Source organism: Brassica rapa, chromosome A06, assembly GCF_000309985.2.
Source record: "Brassica rapa cultivar Chiifu-401-42 chromosome A06, CAAS_Brap_v3.01, whole genome shotgun sequence".
NCBI lineage: Eukaryota > Viridiplantae > Streptophyta > Magnoliopsida > Brassicales > Brassicaceae > Brassica > Brassica rapa.
In genome coordinates this window covers 23,071,116-23,090,832 of record NC_024800.2, presented here as the reverse complement: position 1 = coordinate 23,090,832, position 19,717 = coordinate 23,071,116, and the positions used below count along the sequence as shown (strand labels likewise).

Genomic DNA, 19,717 nt, shown 5'->3' with positions numbered 1-19,717 from the left:
TAAATCAAGCCAGTTAGCTGTGATCTCTATACGCTCTACTTACTCTAAGACTCTAAAAGAGAAGGAGGGTTCGATTTAGCTCTACTTACTCTAAGACTCTAAAAGAGAAGGAGGGTTCGATTTAACTAGGCATATAGACTTGGAGAGAGGCGCAAAGCGAAGAAGTAGCTTAAAGACGCTTTCACAAAGAAGCTGCTGAGAGTGGAGGAAGAAGAGGGAAGACGATTCACTTCTTTCCCGCCACTTCCATAGCCTTCCCCAAACCCCTCCGGTGGTGAGCAAGATGTTGTGGGTAGACAAGTATAGGCCAAAATCGCTCGACAAGGTCATCGTTCATGAAGATATCGCTCAAAATCTCAAGAAATTGGTACGCCCTTTTGTTCGAGCGCTAGGTCAAAATTTTGCTGTTTGAATGTTTTGGGAGCTGAATTTTGATTCTCGGCGTAGGTAACGGAGCAAGATTGTCCGCATTTGCTCTTCTATGGGCCGTCAGGCTCGGGTAAGAAAACCCTAATCATGGCGCTTCTCAAGCAGATTTATGGTGCCAGTGCTGAGAAGGTATCCTTCTTTTCCTTTGTTTTTTTTTTTCTTTTTTACTGGGTTTAGCTTGGTAATAACAAAAGATGACGACTTTGAAACCTATTGTTGTTGACGAAAAGTAATCTGTCTGTTTTTGCATGTTGAGATGTGGTTAATTTACTGTTTCACTAGCACTAAAACTTTTGATCTTATCTTTTCATTTATGTTTTCTGATTGCTACTTTTTCATTTTCATTCTGCAGGTGAAAGTGGAGAACAGGGCATGGAAAGTTGATGTGAGTTGTACATGGTTTTCTCTTTTCATTGCTTATTAAGTTCTCTCTGCTTGATATCCTTATTCTTCTTTTGCTTTTGTTGGAGTGATCAGTCAATCGTGTTTCAGTGTATTCTTGTTCTTGTGAACTAAAAGAGATGAATTGTGTTTACTATCATTTTCTTTTGGTGGTCCTTCTAGATTAGATTATTCCCCGGATTATTCTATTAAAACAAACATGACAACGTTGTGAGAATTGTCGGTTTTGGCGTCTCTAATTCTGAGTATATGAAACCTACTTAGCCAAACCCAGTGAAAGTCTTGGTGTTCTTCGTAGCTGGTCTAATAATCTGTTTTCATGTTTTTTAAAGTTTCTATCTTTATGCTGTTTTAACGTGTTTACAAAAATGCAGGCTGGGAGTAGAACTATTGATCTGGAGCTCACAACATTGTCAAGCACCAATCATGTGGAACTTACTCCAAGTGATGCAGGCTTTCAGGACAGATACATCGTTCAAGAGATCATTAAAGAAATGGCCAAGAACAGACCAATTGACACCAAAGGAAAGAAGGGATATAAGGGTAAGAATTAGTGTTTTCCGCTTGACTATTTCACTAAAGTTATCACTAGTGGAGTAGATGGTTGCCTCATATATCTAGATTTAAAGCTTCGTGTTCAACTGAGTGTCTTCACTATACATTTAGATATATCAATTTATCCCTTGTCTCTTACATATTTTCTAGTCCAAGTTTTGGCCCATGCCCTGCCCAATTAGTTTAACTGTTCCACATAATTAAGTTGGTTGGTGGCTGATATACAAAAAAAAAAAGTAATAGGCGGTGCAAAAACACATGATTTTTTCTTTTGGTTTTGGCAGTGTTGGTACTAAATGAAGTTGACAAGCTTTCACGAGAAGCACAACATTCTCTGCGGAGAACAATGGAGAAATATAGCTCATCTTGCCGTCTCATCTTATGCTGTAACAGTTCTTCAAAGGTTACAGAAGCCATCAAGTCTCGTTGTCTCAATGTGCGGATAAATGCACCTTCGCAGGAAGAGGTAGATAAACCGTTTCTCTCGCACTAGACTATTCGCTTAAATAATCAGCCAGCTAAATTTTCTTTTAAATGCCCATCCTATAGGAGTTCTCAAATTACATTTAGCTTTTCTTATAGATCAGCTCATTACAGAAATCAATTCTTACATATTTGTGCCTTCCTACACTTCTCACTAGACTGGCAAAAACACAAGTTAAAACTTGTACCTATGTTGCATGTCTGTCATGTGCAAGTCTGTTCCTGTGATTTAAAAATATAATCTAAAGAATGTGTAGTTGCTGTTAGGAAGATGACATGAGATTCAGTGTTTGCTTAAATTAGCAGTCGTGCAAAAAGATGTATGCAAGATTATTGTTTACAAAATTGTAGCTTTCTATTTCCAGATAGTGAAAGTGTTGGAGTTCGTTGCAAAGAAAGAAAGCCTGCAACTACCCCACGGTTTTGCTGTTCGTATTGCCGAGAAATCAAATCGCAGTCTTAGAAGAGCTATTCTGTCACTTGAGACTTGTCGTGTCCAAAAGTAAGCTTCATTAACTGTCTCTCTGCAGACAATCAATGAGCCTGATTGATTTCTTTTGCTGTTTCATGTTTCTGAAAATGATTAACATGATTCTCTCGTTGTAGCTATCCGTTCACAGATAACCAAGTGATATCTCCTATGGATTGGGAAGAGTATGTTGCTGAAATATCAACTGACATGCTGAGGGAACAGAGCCCTAAAAGGTTAGCACTCACTCTAGTAAATCATTTAGCTTTGCAAATTATAGATCTAATCATTCTCTCGTGTGCTTCTTCAGTTTGTTTCAGGTGCGCGGGAAGGTATACGAGCTGCTGGTTAATTGCATTCCACCAGAAGTCTTACTGAAGGTTTCAAACAAAAACCCAGTTCTATTATTCGTGTAGTCCCTTTATCTTTTCTTTTTACACATAGTTTTATACTTCTGCTCTGCAGAGGCTTCTTCATGAATTACTGAGGAAACTGGACTCAGAGCTGAAGCTTGAAGTCTGCCACTGGGCCGCATATTATGTAAGTTTACCGCTCTTACGTCTTAGCTTGAGAGTTTTATTTCTCCTATGCAATGTCTCAACAAATTTTCTCTCATTTGATACTGAGCCTCTAGTTATTTGATTTGTTTTGATTTGATGGGCTCTATTGATGATGTATATGGCTCCTTGTTACAGGAACATCGGATGAGGTTGGGTCAGAAAGCCATATTTCACATAGAAGGTATATAAAATTCTTCATTTGCATTTGGGTTACATTTAAAGAAAGAAAATCATCTTTTTACATTTTTGTCATGACTGAATGCTTATGTATGAAATGATGTTGGGTGATAACTCTGCAGCATTTGTGGCCAAGTTTATGAGCATATACAAGAACTTCCTCATCTCAACATTTGGGTAGAGAAGAGAAGGATGGCTCCTAATCCAGGAAAAAAGAGGACAGACTTGTTGTACTGTATTTTTTTCTTTTAATGCTATGTTTTCGAGGCTCTTGAAACTAAGGTTTGGTGGGTGGATGTTTATTTCTTTACCGTCTTCGTTAGACTTGAACGGTCTTATTTTCAATCACTATGGAATCGGTTTTGTTGATCAGTAGCTAATTATAGGGAACAAGGCAACAAAAAGAGTGGCTATTCGAACCTGCCACTCTAGTATATTGGCTCGGGCCAGTGCTAAGCAACTCCATTAATAGCATAAGTCACAATGGGAGAACTCTTCCACTCGAGCTCTGAAAATTGCTAATAGGGTCCATACTCGCGCTGCGTAGGAGCTAATAAATAAAGAGAACACACGGTTTACTAAATAAAATTTAGCTACAAGTAACGAAATGACACGTGTAACAGCGGGAATGAAGCGCAAGTTAGCAAATTGGTTTTCTCTTCTTTGGAATTTTCCGCCTTTGGTCGGCTTTTAAAGCCACGGCCAAACGCGCTTTGTCTACTCTTCAATCTCTCTCTCTTGTTTCCAACCCTCTTCTTCCGAATTTTCTTCTTTCAGCAATGGCGGAATCAAAGACAAAAATAGCAGAGATAAGGGAATGGATCGTAGAACACAAGCTTCGTACCGTCGGTAATAATCACAATCGACTGTTTTATAGATCTGTTGGTTACATATTATATGTCGTGCTCATCCGAATGTTTAGATCTCGATTTTTGTGCTGAAGTAATCGAAAGTTCCTATTTGTTTCACATCCTAGGTGACGCGTGTGTAATTTTGTGATATATATGGTTTGATATAGGTTGTTTATGGCTGAGTGGGATCTCCGGTTCAATCGCCTATAACTGGTCTAAACCTGGTATGAAAACCAGTGTCCGAATCATCCACGCCAGGTATCTTTATCTTTGTTCTTGTCTCCCTTTTTTAATGGTTAAGAAACATGCATCTAATTAAATTAGCTATGTTCTTCTGTATTATTCTCTTAAATACACTAATCTTGAGGAAACATGAGCTGCTTCAATTATTGTTACTCATCTATATCTCTCTCTGTGTGTTTGCGCTTGAGAGTCTCTAAATGAATAATTATCATTTGGTTCTCCTTGTTTGTTTCTTCATTTCTTTACCTGGTTAGATGTAGATTACTCATTCTGACAATAACAAATTGAGTCTACCATAATATGTATCCGTCATATACAATATGCTTTCCTATACTCATGTTTTGTACTTGATATCATATTACTGAAGAAACATTTAAGGTGGTGTTGGACGTGTCACAAATCAATTGCTCCATGATGCATGTCTTTTCTTTACTGAATTTAAGATGATAATGTTGATAGTTATACGTTTTGTGTATTGGGTTGTATTCTCAGGCTACACGCTCAGGCTCTGACATTAGCCGCTCTAGCTGGAGCAGCTGCAGTTGAGTACTACGATCACAAAACTGGAGCTACCGATCGCTACCCCAAATTTCTCAAGCCCGACAACTTGACCAAAGACTAGAAACTTTTTTTTTATCATGCATTAGCTACTGCCTATTCTGTTACTGTAGGCATATTGCTGCTAGTGACATTTTTTCATGTCCTTAAATCTTTCATTTAGTACTTTGAAATTAATTAACTTTGGGTTATATAATCCCCACAAACTTGCAGATTGTTTGCAAAATACGGGATGCTAAAATATGTAAGATGTACTTGCAGAAAATTATATGAATAAAATTCAACTTTCATTCGGCTTATGAGCTGAGTATATTTTTATCTTCATATTCCAAACTCAGAAGTTAGACACAAACTAACACACCGTTTAAGATTGGCACTAGTCTGTTTAAAAACATTTATTTTATAGATGGTTTGAAATGTTCGAACCTTTTTTTTTTTGTAACTTTTTCTGGCTGTAATAAATTTTCGAAAGTTTGATGATAGAAGATTGTTGGCGTACTGGGTTCATTCTCTCCTCCCTCCTTACAGAAATTATATGAATAAAATTCAACTTTTATTCGCCTTATGAGCTGATTATATTATTAGCATACTACCTACCATACTAGGTTCATTTTCGCCTCTCTCCTTCAGACATTTTCGCCTCTCTTCTTTCAACACATTCCCCAAATTTTTCATTTAATGGGCCTATATGTCGGGCTCACATGTACAATACCCAGCCCATTTCAGGCTTGTGCCAGTAGTTAGATGTGTTCAGTTGTCCCACATCGCTTGCATTTAGAAGTAAGGACTCGCTAAGCAGAGTATAAGAAGAGAAGTAGAGTGAACAAACAAATCACTTACCTGGACAGGGTCAACTCATGATCAAGAAGATGAGTGGCCTAGGCTAGTGACCTCCATTGCACTTTAAGGAGGGGCGCTTAGTCTAAGGTCTCCCCAAGTGGGAGAGCCTGTGTCATTATTTGTGGAAGAGGGAGCCTGCGTTCGCGCGGCTCCTACCATCTATTATCAGTTTCTAATTTTTTGTTCGCAACGACTTGTATGTTCTTATCTTACCAAAAAAAAAACTAACTTAACAATCCAACGTCAGAAGTATCATGTAGGTTTTTTTGTTTGAACATCTGTACCATGTGGGTTAAAAGCGGGTAAGACAGGCTTTCGGGCCCAATTATATGTGGGTCTGAATTACAATAGCACCTTAAAAGCCTTAAACCCTAGACACAACATCTTCACGCCGCAGTTCCATCTTCCAGCATTTTCCTACGGGTACGCTTTCATCGTCACTCTTTGAACTTAAAACAACCTTTCCCAGTATTGATGTATGTTGTTGTTTGAAAACTCTGAGAAGTGTTCCGACAGAGAATGAACGAATTTAGTTTATCGTTTTTAACTACTTGGTCTAGCATTATATGAATTGCCAATATGGTTTTGGGATTGCAGAGAGAGAGAGGTGAAAATGAGTCGTGCAGCAGCTCCAAAGGGAAAGAAGAAGGGAGTTTCCTTTACCATAGATTGTTCTAAGCCTGTTGATGACAAGATCATGGAGATTGCTTCCTTAGAGAAGTTTCTCCAGGAGAGGATTAAGGTTGGTGGCAAAGCTGGTGCTCTCGGTGATACTGTCTCAATCACTCGTGACAAGAACAAGATCACAGTCACCTCTGATGGCCAGTTCTCCAAGAGGTTTGATTAAAATCTACACCAGTCTTAGCTGTAGAATCTCTTAGGTTATCTTGAGCACAATTGTTTGATTATTGAGTTTAGTCAATCTCTCTAAGTTAACGTGGTTTGTTATCTGTATATGTGTAGATACCTCAAGTACTTGACAAAGAAGTACCTGAAGAAGCACAATGTCAGAGATTGGCTCAGAGTGATTGCAGCCAACAAGGACCGTAACCTCTATGAGTTGAGGTACTTCAACATTGCTGAGAACGAAGCTGAGGAAGAAGACTAAATAAACCAAGATTTTTTCTGATCATCTCTTCATCTTAGTTGGTTTTTGATTCTACTACAATTATCTCTGTTCTGGTTAGATACTATCTAGTTTGGTTGAAGGGATACGTTTTGGTTTGTTACTGCGCATTTGAGCTTCTATGGAGTCTTGTTTTTTTTTTTCCAGACAGTTATTTCGGTTAACCGAGTGGAGTTCGCAAATGTTTCGTTCCAAAATTTATTTTGTTAATGATGCTACAAGCAGAAAGATTATACAATTGGAGTATAGAGGTTGGTCAAGTTAAATGCTCTATACAAGCAGAGAGTATATACAACTAGGGGTTTTTCCGCGCTTCGCGCGGATGTTATTATATATTTGTGTGTTGCATTTGTTCCAAGAAAGTTATTTTCTGCTTAGGAATTCCTCAAATCTGTTTTTTTCTTTGTTCTGGATGCTGGTTGAGTGTTGCCAGGAAATCCTCTCAAAGCTCTAGTGTTAAGTCCACCAGACGGCCCCATGTTACCATCATCTCTTAACCATTACTAAAGAATTCCTAGGCAGAAAATATCAGATGCGCATGATTGTTTATAATCTTCACGCCGAAAAATATGTATGTGTTTGCAGAGGCGTGCTCACCTTTCTATGAGAAAGTCAACTGTCTTATGTCCTAACTTGTATAGCACATTTTAGGAACCCCATTTTAATCCCTCTTTTAATTGGTTATAGTGTGTGTATACCTAAATAAATTTCTCTTAGTTTTGGATCTAAACAATAATTTATATGCTATTTAGATTTATTTCATGCTATTTTAGACTTTTTGATTTAATTTATCATCTAATTTCATAAAACTATTATTTTATTTATTTAATTTTTAGACTTTGAATTATAACTTTTTTTAGCTTGTATGATTTTATTTTTACATTGTAGTAATACATTTATAAGCTTACTATTCAACATATCTAAATAAACACATTTACTTAATTAAATAATTATAAAATCTTCATAGATAATTTCAAGTTTTGTATTTTTGGTTTAATAAACTATGTGGTTTGTATTCTTTTAAGAAATAATATGACCATTTTTCATATGAGTTTATAAATATTAAATACATAATGTTTGTAAGGTTTTTTATAATAGATTTTTGTTACTAATTATGGAAATGTTTTTACTCTAGCCTTAGGCCCCTCAAACACCTAGGCATGACACTGTGTGTTTGTTGTGAGAGAGTAGGTGTTAAGTGTTAACATACTCTTACTTGGTTCAGTTTCAGTAGTTTGTTTCTTATATTTGTTTGATGAGTTTACCTGTTTTACTCATCTGATTGTTAAACTGGGTTTTGGCATGAGTTACTTGTTGCATGTTCGTACTGAGAACATTAAATTTAAATATACTGGCCTGAACTCAACTCTTACCAATTTCTGTTTTAAACATGTTACAATATATATATCGATGACTGGAATCACAATCTCCCTATCTATCTTTTTATATTGTTTAAAATATATATTGTCTTCATAGCTGTTAAATAAGTTCAGATTGGCCAAGGAGGATGATAGGTGCCAAATTAGTGTTCGTAATGATTTAGTAAGTAAATATCAGGCAGATTGTTGTAAATATGCGGTGTGCAGCCAATATTCATCTTATTTATAGTATAGATGTGATTACGATTTGGTAGGAGTAGGACAATACAAATAGTAGTGGAGAATCAACTTTTCTTTTTATTTTTCAACTGCAAAACGTCTGAGACGGTGCATTTACGAAAAAAGTAAACATAAAATCAAAATATGTCAAAGTTTTGAAGTACTCAGACTTCAGTGCCTGGAAATATTATTTTCAAAGAAAAGCAACGTACAGGTCATTACGTTTTGTAATTGAAGCTCCACTTCTTTCTTCTTTCTTCGTTCATCTTTTTTTTTTTTTTTTTTTTCCAAAAAGCTCCACTTCTATCTAAGTTAGTCAGTCTGTGGCTTCTTTCCTGAGTAACCATCCATGTAGACCTAGTAGAAGGTCCCAATCCTGGGGTTTTGTCCACCACCTCCCTTGATAAGCAACCGGATGCAATAATATAAGTACACAGCCCAAATAGAGAAACGTTAAGTTCTAGTAGCTAACAAATATATACCTGCTCGTTGGGACATCGGCATCACGTATATTGGTCAGTTTAGTGACTTCAGTGTCAAAGCAACAAAATTCGAAGTTTCAGTAGCATCAGAGACGCTCATCTGGACACGTTAGTAAATATTGTTCAAAGCAATGTCTTAATTTAGAACCTAGATTGGTGGTGGATTTGTGAATTAAAAGTAACAAAGGTGGCTTTGGTCAGGATAGATTACCTTATAACTCCAGCAACGTTCTCCTCATTGCATGAAACACATGTGAATGATGTGAACCCACACTGCAATTTGGCCAAAGTCAATGGCTCAATTTTCTTGACAACACATACTTCTTCGGGTTAGAGGTTGAGCATTCCTTACTGCAACACACCCTTAGTTTTAAAAACTCTTTGGGTGAGTTTGACGACATAATTAAAGGCATATTAATTGTTTTAAAAATGAGTGGTTACCTCTGAAGATAACTTGCACCAGCAACACACTCATTATCTAAATATAAATGAGTGGTGGATGTCTTATTCAGGAATAGCCGCTGAAACAATATTTCAAACAGTCAAGTAACATTTTAAGACAATCGAAAACTTTTTTTAAGACATGAGGTAATGTATTACCGCCTACTAATTTAGGGTTGATGTTAGTTGCAACCAAAACCTCGGGTTCTTCGTTCCTACTCAGCAAATTCTCTTCAAGGAGCTTAGCTAAGCCGTCAAATACTTGCATACATCAGAGCTCCTGAGAAAACATAGTGGAAAAGTTTAAGACACGCTGACAACCTTATGTATGCTTAATAAATAAATGAATGTAAGTAGTCATATACCAATGATTAGGGTGATCATCATGCGCTGTATACTCTGACTCTCTTCACTGTAAGCTGTTCGAATCCCCATAATTTTTCCAACAACAGCCGTTGGAATATGTTTAAAATGCTAGCAACTGTGAATGCAAATAAATATATAGAGCAGCTTTTAAGTTTGGAATACAAAGCTAACCTTGTAAATCAGTATTCTTGTTGGCCAAGACCATGAGTTGGTCATAATTCTAGAACCTAAAACTCTCTATTGATATATGAAACCAACAAAACTAAAGCAGAAGTTTGGTTTGATCCGGGTTACTTCAAAAACACTAAGCTCATAAAGAGATCCTTCACTCAATAAGTGCTTGAAGGTGTTTAGCTTGTGAACATTGATGGATGCATGAAGCAGTCGTCTGAGAAAATATCTTTCAGATAATGGTTTTCTCACATAATCCGTTATGTGATGTCTAATTTGTAAAGTAAATGACGAAAACAAAATACCTTGGAATCAAGCAGCAACATATCAACACCCATCAGCCGACCCTGCTTTGACATTCAGAGACTCCCAAAATCGAAGGAGCCTCAACGACCTCCCTACAGTGTCCTGCATTCAACTCGGACAAATGAAGCCGAGAGCTTGTCTAGGAGTTTAAGCTATAATCAATCGGCATACAGTAAGGAAATTAGAGATCACACTCTGAGAGTAAATATATGTGGTCGCCAGAGGTTATGAAAAAGAAATTAAATAGGCAATGAAGAGGCGATAGTGGGATCATGGGTTTTGGTTACTGAAAAACATTAAAACTGAGCGTTACTTCACCGGAGGAGTTGAGAAGAGTTGTTAGTTTTTGCGATTTGAGAGCTTGACGCTGTGTTTGAAGTGGGAGGAGTGGATCAATCACAAAAAACTCAAAGTAAAGAAAATATTTATGGATTGTTGAGATGTTACGGAGATCAAAACGGCGATCTTCATCTCTGTGGGATTTCATCGTGTAGGTCGCAGGAGCAAGAGGATGATGGAAGACTAACCCTAATTCCATGTGGGCTTAATCTGTAATTGTAATAAAAGCCCAGTTCAAATAAGTGTGTCGAGAACCGGAACTATATAACAAAAAAGCGTGAATGGTTTGGGATGCGACACGTGTCGCGAAATGCCCCATTCTCTTTGAGGACATGGAGGAAGGAGGTGAGAGAAAAGCCAACTTTATTATATAAGATTGTAGTATATGGTTTGATCATGGTCTTAAATAAAGTGATTCGTGTTCTTCACTCAGTTATGGGTTTGGAACTTTGGATTCAGTTGTTTAGATTGGTGTCATTGTTTGTTTTACCACTACATTTGAACAAAGAAGTCAGTAGTCCTAAAAAATGGTATGGGCAGTGAAAAGAATGTTATACTATTGAACTAGTTGATAACCCATGAACGGATTAAAAAAAATTATAATTATCAATTTATAAGTATTAAAAAAATCATAGTAACAAATAATACATGTTATATGACACAATTTTATAACTTTTGATATATAGATCAATTAAAAACAAAGAGTTTGAACTTTCCGGTGTATACTTTGCTATCATGATTAAATGAAAATAAAATAATTAAAAGTAATAGTCTTTTTAATAGACTAATATGTTATAATTTTTCACAATTTTACACTGTTTCGCAGAATTCCTAAAAATAGAAGAAAGATTTTTAATAATAATAGTTGCCAAATTAAGTGAGCGGATCAAGACATACATGTAAAAATATGGGTCATTATTATGACACATAGACTTTTTTGGTTTCAAATCGGAGATGAAATTCATGGCACTCATTTTCTGTTTCTGTTCTCGGTTGTGATATCGTAACTAGAAGTTTAGTATGATATTTATATATTCACAATTGTTAGGGTTTAGATTGCCTCAATTCAATTCGAGAATCAATCCGAAAAATCAATCTAAGAAGTCCCTTATTGTTTGATCCCTCATTTTGGAAAGTATTAAATGCAAGGAAATAAAATATAGGCAATAACATTAAAAAATTATATTTGACTATAAATTTAACAAGACTTGAGTTTTATATATTGACTAAATAAACTCATATTACTATTAATGTTGATTTCCGAATTACCATAAATGGTGATCACATTCAAATTTTGTTTGACTATAACTTAACCGGATTTGAGTTTGTATATAGACTAAATAAACTCCTATTACCATTAATGTTAATTTCAAAATTAAAAGTCTTGGTGCTTAAGTTAAGAGATTTTATTTTTAATTTAATATGGACCTCCTTTTGAATACAATCAGTCATATAATCGTTAATATATGAAAAACAAAATCGAGACCAGCTTGTTTAAACCAATAACGGTTCAAAACCATCTTAGAAGTTGTTATAACATCAGTTTATGCTTGGGATGGAATGGAATGAATGAGACCAAAGATTGATGTTTATAAAGAAGTGCTGATGTTTTATCGATACTTACATTGTACACGATTAATATAGGAAATGTACTTAACTGTATTTACGGAAAAAGTTTCGAACCATAAATTTATTCTAACTTTTATACGAATGTAAGATTGACTCTAACTATGCCTAAAATATTTCTGTGATCACATAATTTGCGTATATTTTTGTCGAGAATTAATGCCACCTAATTTGTCACTCTTACAATTAATGGCTTGCTTTATTAATAAACTATTTATACAATAAACACTTGTTGATCATGTTAATACATACATTTCTTCTAATTTTCATATGATAATTGTTTTGACTCCTTCACAACCTTCAGTCACATTAATAGAGAAATTTATGAACGAAAATAATGCCATATATATATGTTCTCTCGAATTTTTTTTTATATTTGACATCTCCATATGTATAAGATTAAGCATGCATGTTAACCATATACAATTCATATATAAACACGAACATGAACATGGTGGAATATATTATGGTTTTACTTTATAGTTAATATCATATAACTTTACAAAGTAAAAAAACCCTATGTTAAATAGTTTATCCAATTATCAGTGTATCAAAGAGAGAAACTATATGAAACACTGTTACTATTAACCAAAAATTATGAATCTTTGATTTACTATATAACAAAATCATTAAAAATATATTTGTTTCAAACATCAAATAAGACAATGTTCACATACAATAATAGACTGGTGACAATGTTCATAATCAAGAGAATAAAATATGTGACAATGTACACATACTATAATATATACTATCTGATAATATATATTTTATTATGTTTTTCTTAAAAAAATCTTGGTTATCTCGTAAGTAATCTATAACTGTTAGTATAAATAAAACTCATGTTTTTGTCAAGCACCGCAATAATATAATGCGAGCACTTTTTTTTCACCACAAGATATGTGCATAAAATAAAACATATACTATTATCACTTTCTAATATTATTTGATAATGACGTTACATGTAATTGGTCTATACAAGAAAAAACTATATAATAAAAAATGTAATGTGGATTTTCGTGATAATACCTAAGCAATGACAAATTAATTAATTACACATGAGAACGAGATTTACTGTTAATAATGCTTCTTATATAATAAGAAGGGGATATGTCTCCTTCGTTACGCATAACCAAAATATTAGTCAAAATAAATATAGTAGGTACTATCATTACAGGTCACCAAAATATTAGCTACACCGAGTCGTTGATTTCTATCAAAATACAAAGATGATACTTTAGCTATGAAAACCCAGCAGTTTACGTTTTGGATGTGTGATCTTTGACAAAGTGAACACTATAACGTCAGAAAATAGACATGGTTTATTCAGTTATTGAATATTATTTAACATGATTAAGTGAAATGAATGAAAATACTATGTTCTAAGTTGTACAATATTTTAGCTTAAACACAAATATTAAGAAAGTTATTTTTACTTCTTCTTTTTTAAATATCATCAAAATCAATACCATTAAAAGAGGATCATTCACTTAATGAAAATTACAGTTTCTCAAAAATACCCTTATTTTTACAAAGGATGAATAAAATTCATTAATGGCATTTAAGTCTTTTGGTTTTGGGCCTACATGTACATCTAAATAGATCTATAAATAATGGGCCTATGTATATTTAAAAGATATACTAACTTTAAATATAATATATGTATAAATATATTACGAACTATAAATAAATTAGCAAACATGAAAATATCATTTTCTTAAATATACATATCAATATTCAAACAGATCATTTGAATATTATACATTTTTTCAATACAAACCAAAATCATATATCCTACACCATATATCATATACATATTTGAATATCATTTTTCCATTTATAATGTCATTTTATACATAATATTGATATGGCAATTACGAGTGTTCAAAAAAATTTTAAAAACTATATTAAAATTAATTTTTAAATCTAAAATAAAAACACCAACTTATAATAGGTTATTAAAGACGAAATAAACTAATACTGTCATATCAATAAGTTTTTTGTATTATCATTTTTTATTTGGATAACATAACAAAATTTTATCAAATTCTAAGGAATCACTAATTTATGTAATATTAATAAATATATGAGTAATTTAATCAATTTTTTTAAAAAAAATTATTATTAAATATTTTGTAATCAGATCAATGGTATCAGATTGCAGGTTAATAGTGAGTTTTTGGATTTTTACCTGGTTATATCATATTTTTAATTAACGAATTTTTCATTAAATCCGAACCGGATTATATACAATGTATCGGGTCTATAGGTCCAACCATGAATCTAGGTCAGATATGAAAACAAATCTTAAAACTCAAATATTATCATAGAACAACTACCATATTTCAAAAAAATACCATATTTTGAAGAGAAAAAAAATGATAAAACCCTAAAAACTCAATTGTTATGGTTCGAAACAAAAATAATGGTAATTTACAAATCAGTTTTCGATTAATAAATGAAAAACAAACAAACCCGCGCTTTCTAAGCGCGGATCAAAATCTAGTTATAAATTAAAATAACCACCTAATTATAAAATATACTATAAATATAATTAGTTATACAGTTTTTAATAAAATTAAAAATTACAAAGAAATTTAAATTATTTTATATTTTAAAACATCAAAAACTCTCTATTAAACACCTTACATTTTGAAACAAAAGAAGTAGTAATAAATTTGCTATACGTATTCGGTTGGCAAAATGTAAGGGATTGTACCCTAGATAGCCATTAATCACCACCTTCAAAATTGTAGATTTGGTGTGTGAGAGATATATGTAAATAAATTTTTAATTATTGAAATGCGAGAGAGAGAGGCAATGACGTCAGAGGGGAAATCCAAACCCATAAAACATGGGGGAACGATTCACTTCAATTTCGTCAGAAGTAAGTGACAGTGAACTGCAGAATCCTCCACCGTTTCTTCTTTTTATTTTTATTAAAAAAGTGATATCTTTTAGTACACATATCTCTATTTCTGCATATAATGAAGATCTATCCGTCCAAAGATTCGATGCTCATGCTTTAAAACGTGTGACAATGATTGAATGACCCAAATATGATTTTCTCTAACTGAGTTTTATTAATCTAACTTGACCTAATAAGAATTTGCACAGGTTCCTTTTCAACCGCAGATGAAGATAGTTTTGTACTTTACTTTAAACATGATAACATGTTTTCAAAGTAAGATAAATAAAAAAATAGGTCAAACTCGCACTTTTTCAACAATGGTCGATATATGTGGATATTTCCCATCTTGACTAATGGAAATTGTGGGAGGAAAATTTCTAACGAATGACTTCTTACATCACATAGAGTATTGCATGCATCACATTGAATACTGGCTACGAATTTATCAATGCTAAAAAATACATAGATCATGTAATGGTTTGTTTTAGTTTTGTTACTAATGGGCAAAGAGGAACACAATAAAATTATTAAAAGCATTGCATTGGAACTCTTCAAGCCACAAAGTTTCTGTCTCACTATCTATGGACTATAGTGGTGAATTTGTTCTATTAGCTCCGAGGGTAAGAAAAAAGAAGAGGGAAAGAAACTCGCGAGGAACACGCAACCCATTCCTCTCTGTGTTACTGTCTCCATCACCACACCATCATCTCTCACTTCTCTTCACCATCCTTTTTCTTCTTTTTTTATAAACTTTTCTTTCGTTTCTTTCCAATTTCAAATCAAATTCGAAAAAAATTAATTATGCTATTTTAGAGAAAGTCAGCCACACGTAAATTTTGACTAAGTATCCCTACTAGTTATTACGTTATTGGAGAAACTTATAGTATTGTTGTTTTGATTTTAATCGAATGTTTTATTAGTAATGGGATTACATGCACTACTTTGTCAATTCCCGAGATTAGTAGGACACTTCGCTCTTAAGAGGTTGATTACAAGGCTCGTTATTATTAAATAGTACTCCTTTTCCCTCGGTTCTCGAAAATAAAATTTTCTAAAATATTCACGTTTACTAAGAATTTAATAGATGTTTACAATTTTCTATTTGTAATAAAAACAAATAGTATTATTTAATAATAATGAGCCTTGTATTTTTCTAGTATTGTTACCATCATTTATTATGACAGTGTCTACTATTCCCAAAATGTCTTGATAAAATAGATTTGAAATTTGGTTAATTTAAAATAAATAAATATATGTAAGCATCAATGTCATATTAATGCTAATCCAAAACTAAAATTAAATTTACTAAAGCTAGTACAATATGCAAATGATAATTTTACCTAATAATAAATTGATCTTTATAATTTTTGTTTTTGTTTTACTATAGTGAACTACAAAATAACTCATAAAGATTTAAGTTTTCGATAAATCAATTTTCTTAATTAAAAGTTAAATATTAAAATAATATGTATATATTGATGTTGATAAATTTTGGTATTAGTTAGGAGAATTAGTTTTCATCATTTTACTCCTTCATGCCTATAACAATAAGACCGAAGCAATACAAAACTTTTTTACTATTTTCATAATAATAATTTCATTATTAATATTTTTATTAGTTAAGAACTAAGATTTAAGGTAACCATCCAATCAAACCTTTTAAGAATAAATTCTGTAAAATATAGACAATCATGTTAAGTAAAAATAATTTGTTTAACATATATAATATGAAAAAATATATATATTTTTTTATGAATGTAAAATTTATTCAAGCAAAAAAACTTTTTAAAATATTATATAAAAACATTTTTAAATTTTTTTTATTAAAATAAAATTATTTATTTAAAATTAATTTATGTACATTTTACATAATTGTTAAGAGTTATATTGGTATTATTTATTGTAAATGATATTTATTTTGGTGATTTAAGTTTGTTTAAAAAGAAATTGACTTATAAGTGAAGTTCTTAAAAATAATAATAACTTTAAAATTAAATAAATTACTAATCAAAATTTAGATTCCATAATATACAAAAAAAAAAAACCAAAACCAGAATCTAGAATGACCATTCAAGTTTTGAAAAAAAAAACTAAAATCTACAGCAAAATCAAAAATAAAAATCCAAAAACCAAAAAATAAAATCTAAAAATCTAAATCTAAAAACCAAAAAATAAAATCCAAAAACCATGCAAACAATTATCATCTAAATTCTTAGATTCGGTGCAAATCTACTAAACATGTGTACAACTTTTAGTTAGCTGGGCGTAGACTTGTACTATTCATTAGCTCATAGTCATTAGTAAATGTAACTTACACATTAGTGAAGATAAGTTACACTTAATCGGGGCAGAGGCGAAATCAGAACTATTTTGGAATGGGTGCACATATATATAATAGTCAGTGTAAAGTTGCAAATTATAATGATGCATATGAAAAATTGGTTAAGGAAAATTTTATTTGGTTAGGAAAAAATTGTTAAGGCTAATATAAATCATAACAATTTTTACTGGCTTCCCCCTAGCCGTACTCTATCTTTTTTAGACCATCTTCAATGAAACACCAAAACTCCAAATTTGGTGTAATATGAATAATATTACACCAAATATTCATCACACCAAAACTAATATAATATATTTAATTATTTTTATTTAATTATAGATAGTTAGTTTTATTAAATTGTTTTAACTCATAGTTAACCTAAATATATCATTCTATTTCACATTACTAAAACAATAAAATATTATTTTTTATATTTTAATTAATAATATAATTAAATAAATATCATCAATTACATTAAATCGTAACAAAATAAAAATCTTTTCATTTTTAATATTATTTTTTAATATTGACTAATATTTTAAATAAATAAATAATTAAGTACTAAAAGAAAAATAGCATATACAAATAAACAGAAAATAAAATATCAAATTTTAATTTATATATATATACTAAATGTGATAAATATAATTAGTCAATTACAAATAATTAATGTATTAAAATAGCAAAACTAAAAGTTATAAAAAATAAATATACTTATTGTTTTGGTGTGTTGGTTGGAGATGAAAAATATAATTTAACTCCTGACCATCAAATTTTTGTGTTATGTTGGAGATGCCTTTATGGATGCGTTTTCGGAAAAGAGTTTGATTGAACCATATTGTGTTGATATAAAGTATAAACCATCACTTAACTTAGGACATCTCTAGGTCCACTATATTTTACATTCTAAAATAGAGTTAAGGGTAAAAATGCTTTATCGATACCGATACTCTAATTTTCACTATATAGTAGAGTAAAAAATTGGTTTACTGTATATATAGATTAAGTTGTTTTTTTATTCATCACTCTATATTCTACTCTAAAATAGAGTATCATTGAAATATATCACAATTTTATTATAGATTTACTTTATTTTAAAGTGAAAAATAAAATGAACCATTAGAAATAATCTTAATTGGCATTTTGTGATAATTACAGCATAACCTCTTTAAATTAACACTCTACAAATTAATATACGCTAAAAATCTTTATAAAATAATATAATTTTATAGTCCCAAATTGAGTTTTTGGTTCAATTAGTATATCGATAAATTAATATCTCTATAAATTAATAAAAAAAATTATAATTTTGATGTACTCCCAACATTATTAATTTATATTATTAATTTATAGAGGTTTGACCGTATAATTTATATCAAAACTGAGTTAATGCTGGTAGGTATGCACCGAAAGTTCAAACATGTAAAATTTTGAGCTCCTAGTCCTAGTTTAGTACTATATCAATAATAATTTGGTTGATAACTATATCTTTGATGACGTCAGGGTGAAATAAAAACTGGGATAAAATAGTGAGACTTGAACTTGGATTCGGCGGCAGGAAGTAGACATAAACTGACCCAAACTTGCCACCTATCTTTACTGTGTGTCTCTGTTACATGCGTTGCTTAATAAACTATACATGCATTGCGTAATAAACTATTTCATAATCTATAAATTATGCTTAGCCAATGTTGTCCAATTGTAAATCGATTTATCTGATATCATCCTATCTTGGTCAAAGATCATTCTGTTATGCCCAACAATTTGTATTTAGTTGGTCTCTTTCACTATGCTAATCAGTTTTGTATTCATTTCTATTTCATCATCCAATGCTGACCAAATGTTGGAAATAAATATACTATATAGTTATTAGCTGCGAGTCTCGTTTTACGAATCTACGCAGACATGCGTGTTGTATATACAACTCTCTGAAATAAATTTGAGAAAGCAAAGAATCATTTAAAGTAATGAAAGACTTGGTGACATGATTGCCATTTTACTTCTTATCCACATTTAAAGTAATCCCACTTCAAGACTCAATCACTTTAATTCCGCTCCCATTTTTTTTAGTTTAATACTTTTTGAATTTTCGGATTTATCTTATTTTTAGACTTGCCTCGTTTTATCAAACACTTGAAAGTTGAAACCCACTATATATGCACGTAAACGAGCAAGCAGAAGTTCCTGCCTCCTCATTCTTTACTCTCTTCTTCTGTACAAACAAAACTCTCTCTCTCTCTCTCTCTCTCTCTCTCTCTCTCTTCAACTATTGTAAGTAGTTATATGTACGGCCATGGAAGGAGTTTGTGAGAGAAATGTAATGGGTGAGTATCACTTGCTGGAGAAGCAGGGCACGTGCGAACAAATGAGTTTGAGCAGTACATTTTGATCAAATATTCGCACGTGTTCTACTACTCCAACACGTGTATCTCCCCTTCCGACTATGCAATCGTCCCCGGTGAGA

At 32.1% G+C, this 19,717-nt stretch overlaps 3 protein-coding genes, 1 long non-coding RNA gene and 2 other non-coding genes across 9 annotated transcripts; 5 read left to right on the top strand and 1 right to left on the bottom strand.

Moving 5' to 3' along the window:
• The first annotated feature begins 100 nt into the window (after positions 1–100).
• On the top strand, positions 101–3,451 carry LOC103874514 (replication factor C subunit 3). The gene is made up of 11 exons (XM_009152938.3): positions 101–367; positions 448–558; positions 782–814; positions 1,206–1,374; positions 1,671–1,852; positions 2,235–2,371; positions 2,476–2,574; positions 2,649–2,718; positions 2,804–2,878; positions 3,034–3,079; positions 3,198–3,451. Exons 1-11 carry the CDS (start codon positions 284–286, stop codon positions 3,254–3,256), a joined length of 1,065 nt encoding a protein of 354 aa, XP_009151186.1. The 5' UTR covers positions 101–283; the 3' UTR covers positions 3,257–3,451.
• A 238-nt stretch (positions 3,452–3,689) lies between these two features.
• Positions 3,690–5,026, top strand: LOC103874513. Its single transcript, XM_009152937.3, has 3 exons — positions 3,690–3,924; positions 4,094–4,184; positions 4,662–5,026. Exons 1-3 carry the CDS (start codon positions 3,855–3,857, stop codon positions 4,789–4,791), a joined length of 291 nt encoding a protein of 96 aa, XP_009151185.1. The 5' UTR covers positions 3,690–3,854; the 3' UTR covers positions 4,792–5,026.
• Positions 5,027–5,559: 533 nt separating this feature from the next.
• On the top strand, positions 5,560–5,723 carry LOC117126305. The gene has a single exon (XR_004448880.1). It is a non-coding gene; the product is annotated as a U1 spliceosomal RNA (small nuclear RNA).
• Positions 5,724–5,837: 114 nt separating this feature from the next.
• On the top strand, positions 5,838–6,901 carry LOC103874512 (60S ribosomal protein L22-3). The gene is made up of 3 exons (XM_009152936.3): positions 5,838–5,990; positions 6,165–6,404; positions 6,531–6,901. Exons 2-3 carry the CDS (start codon positions 6,181–6,183, stop codon positions 6,673–6,675), a joined length of 369 nt encoding a protein of 122 aa, XP_009151184.2. The 5' UTR covers positions 5,838–5,990; positions 6,165–6,180; the 3' UTR covers positions 6,676–6,901.
• A 1,232-nt stretch (positions 6,902–8,133) lies between these two features.
• Positions 8,134–10,764, bottom strand: LOC103874511. 4 transcript variants are annotated; one of them, XR_001955061.2, is made up of 8 exons: positions 10,371–10,763; positions 10,057–10,159; positions 9,580–9,695; positions 9,374–9,494; positions 9,215–9,294; positions 8,985–9,136; positions 8,774–8,873; positions 8,134–8,690 (listed from the first exon to the last, which is right to left on the bottom strand). It is a non-coding gene; the product is annotated as an uncharacterized LOC103874511 (long non-coding RNA). The 4 variants fall into 4 exon arrangements; XR_004448704.1 differs by having other exon boundaries at positions 9,580–9,968; positions 10,057–10,764; XR_634212.2 differs by having other exon boundaries at positions 8,985–9,124; positions 10,057–10,762.
• Positions 10,765–19,581: 8,817 nt separating this feature from the next.
• MIR164D (microRNA MIR164d) lies at positions 19,582–19,691 on the top strand. The gene has a single exon (NR_128657.1). It is a non-coding gene; the product is annotated as a microRNA MIR164d (primary transcript).
• Positions 19,692–19,717: the final 26 nt, after the last annotated feature.

What these genes read in the sequence shown, in the direction of transcription:
- LOC103874514 (XM_009152938.3), top strand. Translation starts at nt 284, where the DNA reads ATGTTGTGGGTAGACAAGTATAGGCCAAAATCGCTCGACAAGGTCATC. An exon ending in ATGCACCTTCGCAGGAAGAG is followed by an intron (nt 1,853 to 2,234) that starts GTAGATAAACCG and finishes TTCTATTTCCAG; the next exon opens with ATAGTGAAAGTGTTGGAGTT. An exon ending in GAGACTTGTCGTGTCCAAAA is followed by an intron (nt 2,372 to 2,475) that starts GTAAGCTTCATT and finishes CTCTCGTTGTAG; the next exon opens with CTATCCGTTCACAGATAACC.
- LOC103874513 (XM_009152937.3), top strand. Translation starts at nt 3,855, where the DNA reads ATGGCGGAATCAAAGACAAAAATAGCAGAGATAAGGGAATGGATCGTA. An exon ending in ACACAAGCTTCGTACCGTCG is followed by an intron (nt 3,925 to 4,093) that starts GTAATAATCACA and finishes GGTTTGATATAG; the next exon opens with GTTGTTTATGGCTGAGTGGG. An exon ending in GTCCGAATCATCCACGCCAG is followed by an intron (nt 4,185 to 4,661) that starts GTATCTTTATCT and finishes TTGTATTCTCAG; the next exon opens with GCTACACGCTCAGGCTCTGA.
- LOC103874512 (XM_009152936.3), top strand. Translation starts at nt 6,181, where the DNA reads ATGAGTCGTGCAGCAGCTCCAAAGGGAAAGAAGAAGGGAGTTTCCTTT. An exon ending in GATGGCCAGTTCTCCAAGAG is followed by an intron (nt 6,405 to 6,530) that starts GTTTGATTAAAA and finishes GTATATGTGTAG; the next exon opens with ATACCTCAAGTACTTGACAA.